Source organism: Rhamphochromis longiceps, linkage group LG18 (assembly GCF_057381845.1).
Source record: "Rhamphochromis longiceps isolate RC_006_pf linkage group LG18, R_longiceps_female_GT1.1, whole genome shotgun sequence".
Taxonomy (NCBI): domain Eukaryota; kingdom Metazoa; phylum Chordata; class Actinopteri; order Cichliformes; family Cichlidae; genus Rhamphochromis; species Rhamphochromis longiceps.
The window spans coordinates 33,355,971-33,369,912 of NC_140574.1; the positions used below are offsets into that span (position 1 = coordinate 33,355,971).

At 40.9% G+C, this 13,942-nt stretch overlaps 1 protein-coding gene across 4 annotated transcripts in view; it reads right to left on the reverse strand.

Moving 5' to 3' along the window:
- Positions 1-13,942, reverse strand: part of LOC146648722 (uncharacterized) — a 195,123-nt gene that overhangs the window by 153,649 nt on the left and 27,532 nt on the right. For 2 of the 4 annotated variants that reach the window (XM_085389387.1, XM_085389386.1), the window contains exons 3-4: positions 8,525-8,583; positions 8,287-8,376 (exon numbers count right to left, since the gene is read on the reverse strand). In XM_085389387.1, coding sequence (XP_085245513.1) covers positions 8,287-8,376; positions 8,525-8,583 — 149 coding nt within the window. The remainder of the gene's footprint in view (positions 1-8,286; positions 8,377-8,524; positions 8,584-13,942) is intronic. The other 2 variants (XM_085389389.1, XM_085389388.1) reach the window with 1 other exon arrangement.

Below are 13,942 nucleotides of genomic sequence, written 5' to 3' on the forward strand. Positions count from 1 at the left end.
TAAACAGTATATTTGCATATACTGCATATACTGAAACCAGCACCACTAGCCAACAACGGGCTGTGAGGTCCGTTTTTTAACTTAAAAAAGTAAACATAGTTCAGCGTGTAACAAAGAATGTTACACGCGAATAAATGTCCGATTTAATGAAAGAAAATGTAGGTACATGTCTTATCAATGCAAGTTCTTACTGATAATGTGAGTTTTACTAAATTAACCCTGTAAGACCCAACCCATCAAAAAATAGCCAGCAAATTCTTTTTTTTTTGGAACTGAGATGTTTATTAACCCTTATAACAAAATCCACATTTTTTTGGTATATCATTTTGTGTACGATATAGTTTTATTGTATATTTATTATATATTTTTTGTATCACATTTGATACATTGGGCGTTTTTGGCAAGTTTTTGTTAACAACAATGTTAATTTTAAACAAAAAAGAGTTTTGTCCATAACATGGCAAGTATTGATCATATTGATGAGATAGAGGTCGCAGAAACTCATGTCTTCTTGATTTCAAAAGGCCTAATATACAGGGAGAACCTTTTTTGGAATTAGTTTTAAATGTAGGGTTGTTTTTTTTGACTTGATAACTACTTCTTGTCCATTGTTCAGTGGTGGTTGGAAAATGTTTTATTACTGTTGGCAGTGTGGAGCAGAGCGACTCTGGTTTTCCAGAACTCTGAGCAGCAGAGGATGATGTTGTGCGGCTGAAGGTCTGCTTTAGCGTACATTAAACTCTATTAGAGACACTGATTGCTGAAGACCCAACGGCCGAATACTCATTCCTGTTCTGCTTCCTTGACATCAACTTGATATCCGTCATCCGTGTAGTTGGTATATTGTAATTTAAATTCTGTGGCTACACTTGATGTACACCAAATGGTCTCTGGGTTTGTTTGCTAACATCGGTTTATCATGCTAACAGTCTGATGACAAAATTTATATGACTGGGATCTGAGCTGACCTAGGGCAGCGATCCCCAACCTTTTTTGCGCCACGGACCGGTTTATGCCCAACAATATTTTCACAGACCGGCCTTTAAGGTGTCGCGAATAAATACAACAAAATAAAACTAGTACCGGTACCGAAAAAAGAAGATTTATTCATAACACACATGAAAAGACCCAGGAAAACCAAGTTAACAATAAAAACAATAACAATCTCTTCTGAAAAAGAACTATGAACCACAGTGAGTGTGTGTAAGATCTAATTAGTGTAGCACAGCCACAGAAACGAATGCTATTTCCTGTCTTTTATGTCTGACTGTTTGCACATTTATTTATTACAATGGAAATGGTTTAACAGTGAAGATTAAAGGATTTAGAGACTTTCCTGTGACCTTTCTATCCCCTTCAAAGTGCTCAGACACACCGACATCCTTCATGTATGAGCAGCAGATAAGCGAGTTAGTAACACAATATAATGGATTCAATGCTAATGATCAGATTTTATTTTTATGTCAGCGTTTGTGTCACTGACAACATGCTGACAACAAGCTCTGCAGGTTTATTTTGAAAGGTCAAAGTAAGCGACTATGAGTCACAAACACACACACACACACACACACACACGCACACAGATATTCCTTTGGGGCAAACCGCAGAGAGCTTTATAAACTAACAGAAGAATTTTAAAGGGAATTCTGTATCAAACTGGGAGCTGGTGACAAGACTTGAATGTTGGGGTAATATGTTCAGTAAATGTAGTAAATGTCAGAACTCTGACTGTTGCATTCTGAACAAACTGAAGTCGTCCTACTGAATGCTCAACAACAAATACAGAAAATAAAAAATCAGAGACATGTAATTACTTCATAAATATCAGCATATATTTAATTTGAAACCTGTTTTTCTTTTTGTGACGCTTTTTGTGAGTGCTTAGCTGGTCACTATAATGCATCTTTTACTGCAAGGATCTTAAAGTTAAAACAGGCTGAATTCAAGTATGTAAGTTAGTAGCAAGATCAGACATATCTGCTCTGAGGACATCGGAGAATGCAGGGCGGGCTGAGGTCTTATTGGGATTACCTCTACAAACGTTGGTCATGTTTAATATTAAACACATAATATGCCCATTTGATTTAAATGGCCATAAACTAAAAACATTAGTTTGTTTTGTTAGAATTCCTGAGCTTCACTTTTTACAGTGCAGTCTTAACTGTTACGTTTCCTCTTCATAAAGATCTGTGCAGCACATGCAACGACTAACTCATCTCACTCACTCGGTTTGATTCAACAAATTCAACAAAGAGTTTTGACCTTTGGCGCACACACACACACACACACACACACACACACACACACACACACACACACACACACACACACACAAACCAAGACTACACAAGTCTGTAATGATTTCACCATGTAGCAGGATATCCTACCACCATTATATAAACACTCCAAGAAGGTGCAGAGGTCTCCTCTTACTTCCCTACCCTTCCTCACCCCTCTGTATCCCACTCTCCTCATTCACTCTCTCCACATATCCCTTACCTCCTGAACCCAGACCTTTTGGGGGAGGTGGCAGCACGGCAGCAGTAGCTGTCTGGTACCTTTGTTTCTTCATTTTGGTTACACAAGGTGATGTTTTACTTTAGTCCAAATGGGTGAGGAAATTCCAACATCTCTTGACACCACTTTACTGTTTCCTTTACAGCTTCGATTGTCATGCAGTAAATAGTTTTTATAAAACTTAAACCCTGTAACGTAATGTAATAAGACCTCTACACCATCAGTGTGTTTTTTTTCCTGAACAACCTGAATAAATTGCATGATACATTTTCAAGCAATAAATTACAGAAAAAAGATACAAATTAAAAGTCACATGTACAAATTAAGATTTAATTTCTTTCAACGAATTGTCAAAAGGTTCATCAACAGCTCAGTTAAAACAATTAAAATTTTCTGGAAATTATTTTATGGTTCAGGTTTTTCAGGGTTTGGGAGTTTTCTCCCGGTCACCAAGTAGTGACTGGTGGTCACAAAAACAGTAAGATCTCAGCTTATATGATGGGATCTCTAACGAGGTTATGTTCTTGGTCACTAGAGTCTTTTTGTTTTTTGTTTTTTTATAAAACTTGATGTTCATTCAGTAATTAATAATTAAGAAATCAGTTCACAATCAGAATAAAACAGGCATTAACCTCCTAAGACCTGAACTCTTCCACTGCATGCATTTTTAATTTCTCTTTGATATTCGGGCATATTGGGACCCGATGAATGTAAAAACAAAGAATTACCAGATTTTTTTATTATTTTTTTACCTTATTTTTGTTTTTAAGAAAAATAAGAGCCACATATGAGGATATTTGTTTAAAATTGTTCATAGAACAGTAGCAGTATAATGTCCTTGTAAGTGGATATCAGGCCCTTGTAGAGCAAAATTTAACCCAAAATGTGATGTCCACATATGTGGATGCCAGGTCCCAGGAGGTTAAACAGATGTTAGTTAAAAACAGTTACGAGATTGGAGGTGCAGTGTTTTATATAATAAGATGAAATGTGATTTAGGAAGCCTAGCTTGCGTAGGAGCCACTGATTCTCGATTTGAGTTGGATGTTGACATGAACTGTGATTTATAAACCGTGCCGGATGAATCTAAGTTGCAGATAAAGTAAAGCTAGCGTTAGCAAGCTTGCAGTTATTTTTATAGGCATATGCTTGCACGAACTAAAAGGTGAAAATGAAACAAAATTGGTTCACATTAATAGCGATGTTGGTCTCAAAGCTACTGTAATTGTATTTATGAGGACTATTTTTAATGCTTTTTGGTTAGAGCATCTCATTGGTTGCTGTAATAGCTGTGTAACTAACGAAACTTAAATGTACATTAAAGTGAAAGGAATTCTGCCTGCAACAATATATGTGCCAAGCCATCAAATCATTATTTTCTCACCTAAACAGAATGGCAATGGCAGTTTTATTTATTAGCACATTTGCTTACATGCAAACTCAATGTGCTTTTCACAGAAGATAAAAACATTAAAACCAGTCTAGATTTAAATTACTTTAAGGCACAGTTTGCATATTCTTCGGCAAAGGGCTGAGATGTAAATTCCACACATTTGTGGGCAGTGAATGGTTCTTTCAAATTTCAGGTCTTAGTGTAGTTCTTGGTGTGTAGGATCACAGACTTGTTGCATGCTTAGATCTAACAGTGTAATGTTAGGAGATGGTTTGTATTGGCCACCAGTGTGAATAAATTACTAAGTGGTCCCATTCCTTGAAGAGAATCATCTTCCACTCTGCCAGACAGAGAGGGCCTCACACACTTCCTTTGTGTGAGTGTGTGTCCCTCTTGGCTTAACACCTAGAGGCAGAGACAGGATATTGATGTCAGTTTCATTTTTTAAAGATTGACAGTCTGTTTCTTTTCTCTTTCTTATGTGTTTGTGACAGCTGGTGTGATTTTTAGCATTTGATTTTGGAAATAACAGCGCTAACATTCTGTCTTAAAGAGTGGAAAAACTGTAAATACAAGTGCAAATAATATGTTTAATGCAGTGGTTCCCAAACTTTTTTTGCTAGGCCCCCTTTGTTTTACAAGAAAAATGTTCCCCCCCGTCCCCCGTGCACGCACGCATGCACACAAACACATCCTCCAACCACACACACCCCTATTTTGCTCCATTGCGGTTTATTTCACACCTCAAACATTTAGTAAACAATTAAGGAAATAATTATAATAATGGAGTGGATTGATATAGCGCTTTTCAAGGCACCCAAAGCACTTTACAATGCCACTATTCATTCACTCTCGCATTCACACACTGGTGGAGGCAGCTACGGTTGTAGCCACAGCTGCCCTGGGGCAGACTGACAGAAGCGAGGCTGCCATATCGCGCCATCGGCCCCTCTGGCCAACACCAGTAGGCGGTAGGGTAAAGTGTCTTGCCCAGGGACACAACGACCAGGACAGAGAGTCCGGGGATCGAACCAGCAACCTTCTGGTTACAGAACCAACCCCCTGAGCCACGGTCGAAATACAAGAAATCTGCAATAAATTACAGGTAGTAAGAAAATAAACTACTAACTCTTTTATGCTACGTCCGCACCTTTACGGGTAGTTTTGAAAACGCAGCTGTTTCGTCCACATGTAAACGGCGTTTCGAATCACAGAAAACTGAGATTTTCTAAAACTCCTTTTTTGCGTTTACGTGTGGACGAGGAATACAGAGTTCGTCACGCAACATCAAAGGTATGTGCCTTTTTTCACGTCAGGCTGTGCGCCACGTTATTGTTTACATGAGATGAATAGCAGAATGGCAGATAGAGACACAATACTGTTAATCTGACTGTCTGCAGGTTTTACACACTTACATATAAACACACACAGTTACTGTCCCTCCATTTAGAAAGGCAGAGGCGTCACGGTGTAATTATTTTACATGTAGTTGTTTTTTTCCTGTGTAATAATATTCAAAATTGCTATCAATGCATTTTTCCAAAAATGCCTCTCTGTGCAAAATGGGTTTAAAAACATAAACAACTGTGGGATCCTGTTTGTCCGTGATTTGAACCGAGGGAACAAATCGTGGCAGGATCAGCCTGATGTTATTTGTATCCCACTGTAACTTTAAATGGTAAATGGCCTGTATTTATATAGCGCTTTACATATCCAGTCATCCACCCATTCACACACACATTCACACACTGGTGACTTTACTGTATAAAGAGCAAACATCTCCAAAATGTCAGGAGTAGTTAGTCATTACAACAAGTGTTTGTGAACTAAAAATCAAGAATGTGGGATCCTGTTTGTCCGTGATTTGAAGAGCCCAGCGCTGCTCCCGACGAAGGGAAAACCAACCCTGCAGGGAGACCTACCTCGGCACTTGTGCAGGTGAAACCAAAGGGCAGATATGCTTCACCATGTTTTCTAGTCTTTGGCTTAGTATGAAGATGGTTTGGAAACATATTCAGCAATGCTTCATCTCCTGCTTTGCGTTTGTGTGGGCGCCCCGTGCTAGCAGTGTCTAAGCATTTTGGGTTTTTTCCCCCCCTTTTCATACCGCACCCCCCCTGCAATGGCTCTGGGGGGCGGGCCCTACACTTTGGGAAGGTCTGTGTTTAATGTAACAGTAAAATGTTCTGGTCTTCCTGGACCTGGAAAAGGCATTCGATCTGGTCCCTCACAAGCTGATTTGGCGATCGCTACAAACCCATGGTGCCCCACAAGCTTATGTGAAACGGACTCAACTGCTCTATTGCAACGTTACAAGCGTGGTCCCATGATCGCCAGCCTTCCCGATCACCGTCAGCATCCACCAGGCCTCGGCCCTCTCACCCCTATTGCTCATCTTCTGTATGGACACTGCGATGGCCGACTTGCAATCACCACACCCATGGAGCCTCCTGTATGCAGATGACGTGAGCCTATCGGAAACAGAAGACCACCCAGCCCTGCAAATTCGAACACAAGTGTGGAAAGATCGGCTCTCCGAAAACGGCATGCACCTGAACATCAAGAAGACTGAATACCTCGAATGCGGCCCCCAGACTGACGGCACTATCACCATCAAGGGCGAGCCACTGATGATAACGCCGTTGCAAAAACAGGCCAACGATTAGACCGGAGGCAGCAACAGGCCACGAGGAAGACCAAAAAAGCGCTGGATGGACCAAATCAAAGACGATATGAAGGCTGCGAACGTCATACCGGAAGATGCTCTGGATAGGAAGAAGTGGAGGAATGTGTGCAAAATAGCAGACCCTGCATCCAGCAGGACATGAACCGCTAGGAAAGAAGAAAAAGAAGAATATAACAGTAAAATGTACAGTAGGAGGCTTGGCATTGGCAAATGCAGGGACCTCTGTATCTCCAGAACCGCTGTATCTCTTTTAGCATGTGGCATGTGCACTAATGCACAGCCATTTTGTCATGACTCCCACTCTGCTCTTTAGATCAGAAGTTGGTCATATGATGAGACAGTTGTCTAAAGAAAGACTGAGTTATATGTGTTTAAGAGTGCAACATAAAGGGACACCACAGGGATAATTGCTCTTTGACCCCTTGAAGTCGACTCTTATTATCATTGTGAAACAGAATTCATCAAGCAAAGCATTGTTCATCCACTAATAATATAAATAACATGAAGTGTGTTTAGGACAGGGGTATCAAACATAAGGTCTGGAGGCCAGATTTGGCCTGGCAAAGACTCCAATCTGGCCCACTGCATGACATTGGTAAATGTGAAGGGAACTGTATTTTCACATATTTTACACATTTTCTCACCATGGCCATTCACAATACACCAAAGTAATTAAATGATAGATTTCTGTAATTTTCAACTTTACTTCTTACAATTTAAACCCCAAACGTCATTCTGACAGCATCTGCCAGCCTCAAGGACTGCTGCACACTGGCTGTACAAGCACTGACAGCAGCCCATTCACTTATTTTCATTACTGACACTGGATTGCCCAATCAGACCAACCCCTCCGCTACCTTCACTGTGCGCTCACGGAGCTTGTAGAATAAATTTAGTGTAGATCAAGTGGTGAAAAGGTGGAGCTGAAAATCTGAAAATAGATGCAGCAGAATGTGTCAAATTAACCAACATGTTAACTGCTGCACTGTGAGCAGTAGTACCAGCAACAACTAGTAACAACTAGTAACCAGGCCTCTCAGTCACAGGAGGCTGTTGCTGCTAGCACAAGCTAGCAGTGAGGAAGAAACAGGGGAAGATAAAATTCATGTGGTAAGAAAATTCAAGAGATTCAAGGATTCAGGCAAAATGAAAGGCTACTTTGTAGCTTTTAATTGTCGGAACAACTAACTAACCGAACAACAGTATCAATATGAAACATATGACTGTGACTTGATCCACTACGACTTGATCGCGATGCTACTGCTGTCGTGAAGCAACAGCATCATTAATCAGGGTGGTCTGAGGGATTGAGGTCACAGTTTTACATTTCACTCTCGTGGCCTTGTTGAAAAACAATGGATAGTTTGACAAGAAAGCAAAAATGTGTGACTGTTTAAATAAATGTTACCATTTATCTGAACTGAGAATATCTAGCCCAGAAGAACAGATGAAACCTCTTGCCGTGGCTTTGCTGTAAGCACTGCTAGTACATTTTGTCTGCTTCTCTTTATCTTCAGCATCTCCACTAACTCTCCATCTCTGAGAGCACCCAGCCATAACATGGAGACGTCCCACATGAAAAGTATGTTTTTGTGTGGTTGCTAGAGTGTGCGTGTACACACAGAATGCTTATTGCACAGACAGCCGTACCACACACACACATAAAATTACACACGTGACCCCTATTTACCTTTCAAATGTAGCAGTTTGACTTCTGAGCCTGCAGATTGACTTTATCATCACCAGAACAGGATGGCAGGTCAACAAATGCAACAGAAATCTGGGGAAAAAATAACAACAAAAACCAAAAAGATGAGGTAAGCAGGTAACTGTCTCTTATTTAATAATACTAATAATAATAAATAGATTAGGGGCTGATCCCAGCTGCTACTGTGAGGTCAAACTACAGAAACAACAGCAACCCCTACCTGCTATGTTCTTTGATCCAGCATCCTGTGAAAGAACAGCAGACTGCCACATACGTAACCTGAAGATTTTTTTAAATATATAATTTAGTTGTGCATGTAAGAAACTATCTTGTTGTACATGAACTCCCTTATATTAGCATTCATCTATAATACCTAGTTTTATTTTAACCACTTTGGTGGCTTGGATAAAATCCTTTTTACAAAAAGTTACAGTTAGTGAAATTAAACGACCACCACAAAACAGCACTGAAGTATTAATTGTACAGGAAATGATTTTGGTTTTTTTGGGGTTTTTTGTTGTCTTGTTTAAGTTTGTTATAGGTAATCAGGTTTACATGGATGCCCTTCCTGACTATCTGACTACCTGAATATCAAAGTCTATAAGTAAACCTTATTACCGGGTCCTTAGTCTGACCTTTCCACATTTTTGAACATTGAGAAACTATTAATAAAAATTAAATGAAAAATTACATTGCCAGTTTGGACAATGTGATTCACTGAAGTGTTTTGCTATGATATGAAAATAAGAATTTTGCAGTTAGTTGTGGAAGAGTAGACTAGATTCATTTAGTTTGTGTGAGTTTTCTGGCCCACCAGACAATCCGGACTGTGTCACTGCCCAACCAGAACCTACTGGCCTATTGTTTGTATACCACCCAGCCAACTGACCGGACGTTTACCTCCATTACCTCGAGATGTTTACCTCCACAGTCGGACCAGAATAACCTGTCACTCAGCGCTTACTATTCACCCGTTTCCTCCAATAGCGTGACTCTGTCCTAAGAGGGGGGGGGGGGACTGGATTAAAACAGGATAGAACGAGGAAAACAAGATGTGACAGAGAGGAGGGTTTCACAAAGGACAGGAAACACAAAGACATGTCAGAGAGAGCAGGATGGAGAGATGGAAGGATAGATAGAAAGAGGATGGCTGAGAGGGAAATAAGGGAGAAATGGTGAATGTGGGCTTAAGGAGGGAAATGTATGAGACAGAGGTAGAATATAAGAGAGGAGGAGGAAGGAAACTGGAAGGACAGATCAAGAAAAAAGAGGAAGAAGGTCCAGATGGTTTAATGAAGAAAGAAATAAAGAAAGGATAAAGGCAGCCAAAAATATTTTCCTACAGCTTTGAAGTCCACTTTTAGTTCCAAAGCAGTTTGTTGTGATTATGATATGATTCGATAAACAGCGGTGGCTTGCGGTGCGTGCCCCGGCAGATAAAGCGATGAAAGTTTTCTAAAACAGAAGTGACTCAGAGGTTATGGTTTTTAGCAGCGTTAGTCAGCAGACTGACAGACGCTGCTTTGATCAGCATCCAGGTCTGATGAAAAACGTCAGAATATTACACCCTTAAAAAACAGCTGGAAGTAAACAAATGTGTCATTATCTGAATATTTCTTTAGAAGAATTAAAAAGAAAATAATAATTTAAAGATTTGACTTTTGACTTTAGGATTTTGTAGGTGTATGTTTCATAGTAAGTATAAAAGTCAAGCAGGTTCACTGTAAGAAAAGAGAATTTATTTAAAATATAACCAACAAAAGACAAACGAAAAACATTGTCTCAATGATCTTTTGTGACTGATACCCTGCTAGTGTCTTAGTAAGGTGCGTCTGTGTTCTTTCTCTTTGATTCTTACTGATTTTTCTCATTGTTGATAATAGTGATGGATGTAACTGATTTTGGGGGTTTCTTTCATCATCTTTACGACTGAAGTACAATTGGGTTGTAAGGATAAATAAACAATTATTTCTGCATGATCTGGTCTCACTATAAATTTGAAAACATGGGAGATCACTGTCCAAGACAATGTTCCAAAAATCAGACATTCGGTGAGCCCGAGTGCTCTACCGATGGGGGCGACTATCATCCCAGGAGAGAACAGTTCCATAAAGATAGGAATGCTTCATCACAGAGGTCACTGAGACCTGACAGCAAAACACCCTGCACAGTGTTCTTTTCCTTTATTCTGTCACACTGCAGAACCATCTGATCTGCAACACTGGAGTGGCCCCCAGAGTGGCCACAAATATCAAAAAAATAAAACACTTAAAATGAACTTATTACACCAATTTTCATCTCTATATTTTTTATTCTCGGACTCTACTACAGTAGTTGTGCGTGATGCCATCTTTTTTCTTATACTGTGCTTTGGTGCAGGTGTTCAGTTCATTCTCTTTAGCTCCTATTCCTGTATGATTATTTCATTTCACAAACTTTCTCCTCGTGGCTGGCCCTCACAAACAGAAGGTGTGGACAGTGTTGGAATTTTATTGGAATTCCACATGAAGGACCAAAACAAAGTGGTGCACACGTGAGAAGTGGAACGAAAATCATACATGATTCCAAACATTTTTTACAAATAAATAACTACAAAGTGGGGTGTGCGTAATTATTCAGCCCCCTGAGTCAATACTTTGTAGAACCACCTTTTGCTGCAATTCCAGCTGCCAGTCTTTTAGGGTCTGTCTCTACCAGCTTTGCACAGCTAGAGACTGAAATCTTTGGTCATTCTTCTTTGCTAAACAGCTCCAGCTTAGTCAGATTAGATGGACAGCGTTTGTGAACAGCAGTTTTCAGATCTTGACACAGATTCTCGATTGGATTTAGATCTGTCTTTGACTGGGCCATTCTAACACATGGATATGTTTTGTTTTAAACCGTTCCATTGTTGCCCTGGCTTTATGTTTAGGGTCGTTGTCCTGCTGGAAGGTGAACCTCCGCCCAAGTCTCAAGTCTTTTGCAGACTCCAAGAGGTTTTCTTCCAAGATTGCCCTGTATTTGGCTCCATCCATCTTCCCATCAACTCTGACCAGCTTCCCTGTCCCTGCTGAAGAGAAGCACCCCCAGAGCATGATGCTGCCACCACCATATTTGACAGTGGGGATGGTGTGTTCAGAGTCATGTGCAGTGTTAATTTTCCGCCACAGGGTGGGCCATTTATATGGATACACCGTAATAACATGGGAATGGTTGGTGATATTAAAGTCCTGTTTGTGGCACATTATTATATGTGAGGGGGCAAACTCCTCAAGATGGGTGGTGACCATGGTGACCATTTAGAAGTCGGCCATCTTGGATACAACTTTTGTTTTTTCAATAGGAAGAGGGCCATGTGACACAAACTTATTGGTAATGTCACAAGAAAAACAATGGTGTGCTTTGTTTCAACGTAACTTTATTCTTTCATGAGTTATTTACAAGTTTCTCTTTGTTCACAGCCATTGACATGTCGAAGAGGTTAACACGTGAGGTGTGGATTGAAATTGTGTTGATATCTGGTGAACGCAGTAACCGGGTCACTGCAGCAGATTTCAATGCAAGACACCCTACGAGACCACCCATCTCCCATGCTACAGTTAGCAAACTGCTTGCTAAGTTTCGTGAAACTGGTTCACTGTTGGATTTGCCAAAATGTGGACGCAAGAAAACTGTCACTAATAAAGAAACATCAGTGGCTGTCCTAGCTTCATTCAGCAAGAGCCCACAGCGCAGCACTCGCTGCATGTCACTGGAGAGTGGCATTAGTCGAACATCCCTTCGGTGGATATTAGCTACTCACAAATGGCATCCTTACAAACTCCAGCTACTGCAGCATCTCAATGAGGATGACCCAGATCGGCGCACAGAATTTGCAGAATTGGCAAAATAAAAATTAGAACAGGACCCTCAGTTCATGCAGAAGATTTTGTTCAGTGATGAGGCAAACGTTTATGTGAATGGTAAAGTTAACAAACAAAACCACCGCTATTGGTCTGACACTAACCCACATTGGATGGATCCCTCCAAGACTGTTGGAACAACAAAAGTGATGGTTTGGTGTGGTATATGGGGTACAACGATAGTGGGTCCATTCGTCATCAATGGAAACCTCAAGGCCACTGGATATTTGAAATTGCTACATGATGATGTGTTTCCCTCTTTATGCACTGAAGCCGGCACGTTCCCTGAGTTTTTCCAGCAAGATGGTGCACCACCACATTATGGGTGCCAGGTCCGAGCATTCCTAGATGAACAGTTTCCTGGAAAGTGGATTTGTCGTCATGGGCCAGTTGAATGGCCCCCAAGGTCTCCCGATCTGACCCCTAAGAATTTTAACTTTGGGGTCATCTGAAGGCAATTGTCTATGGTGTGAAGATACGAGATGTGCAGCACCTGAAACTACGGATACTGGATGCCTGTGCTGGCATTTCTCCTGCGGTGTTGCTATCAGTGTGTGAAGAGTGGGGGAAGAGGGTTGCATTGACAATCCAACACAATGGGCAGCACATTGAACACATTTTATAAGTGGTCAGAAACTTGTAAATAACTCATGAAAGAATAAAGTTACGTTGAAACCAGGCACACCATTGTTTTTCTTGTGACATTACCAATAAGTTTGATGTGTCACATGGCCCTCTTCCTATTGAAAAAACAAAAGTTGTATCCAAGATGGCCGACTTCTAAATGGCCACCATGGTCACCACCCATCTTGAGGATTTTGTCCCCTCACATATACTAATGTGCCACAAACAGGACTTTAATATCACCAACCATTCCCATTTTATTACGGTGTATCCATATAAATGGCCCATACTGGCCCACCCAGTATATACTGTGTGTGTGTGTGTGTGTGTGTGTGTGTGTGTGTGTGTGTGTGTGTGTGTATATATATATATATATATATATATATATATATATATATATATATATATATATATATATATACATCAGAAACTCAATGGGGATGTGGCGTACAACACTAGAGGCCAACTCCAAGCCCATAGCACAAGTCACCATCAAGTGCGGGATCTACCAAGGAGATGCTCTGTCCCCACTGCTGTTCTGCATAGGCCTGAACCCCCTCAGTGAGATCATTAACAAGACTGGCTACGGATACTGGCTACGGATACCGACTACGGAACGGAGCAGTTGTCAGCCACCTCCTGTACATGGATGACATCAAGCTGTATGCCAAGAGTGAACGAGACATCGATTCACTGATCCACACTAACAGGCTATACAGCAATGACATTGGAATGTCGTTCGGACTGGAGAAGTGTAGTCGGATGGTAACAAAGAGAGGGAAGGTAGTCAGAACTGAGGGGAATGAACTACCAGAAGGCAACATTGCAGACGTAGAGGACAGTTACAAGTACTTGGGGATCCAGCAGGCGAATGGGAACCATGAAGAGGCCGCTAAAAAAGCTGCAACCACCAAGTACCTGCAGAGGGTCAGGCAAGTCCTGAGGAGTCAGCTGAATGGTAAGAACAAGATCCGGACCATAAACACCTACGCCCTACCCGTGATCAGGTACCCTCCTGGGGTAATAGTCTGGCCAAAGGAGGAGATAGAAGCCACTGACATAAAGACAAGAAAGCTCCTTGCCATGCATGGAGGGTTTCACCCCAAGTCCAGCACCCTGAGGCTGTACGCTAA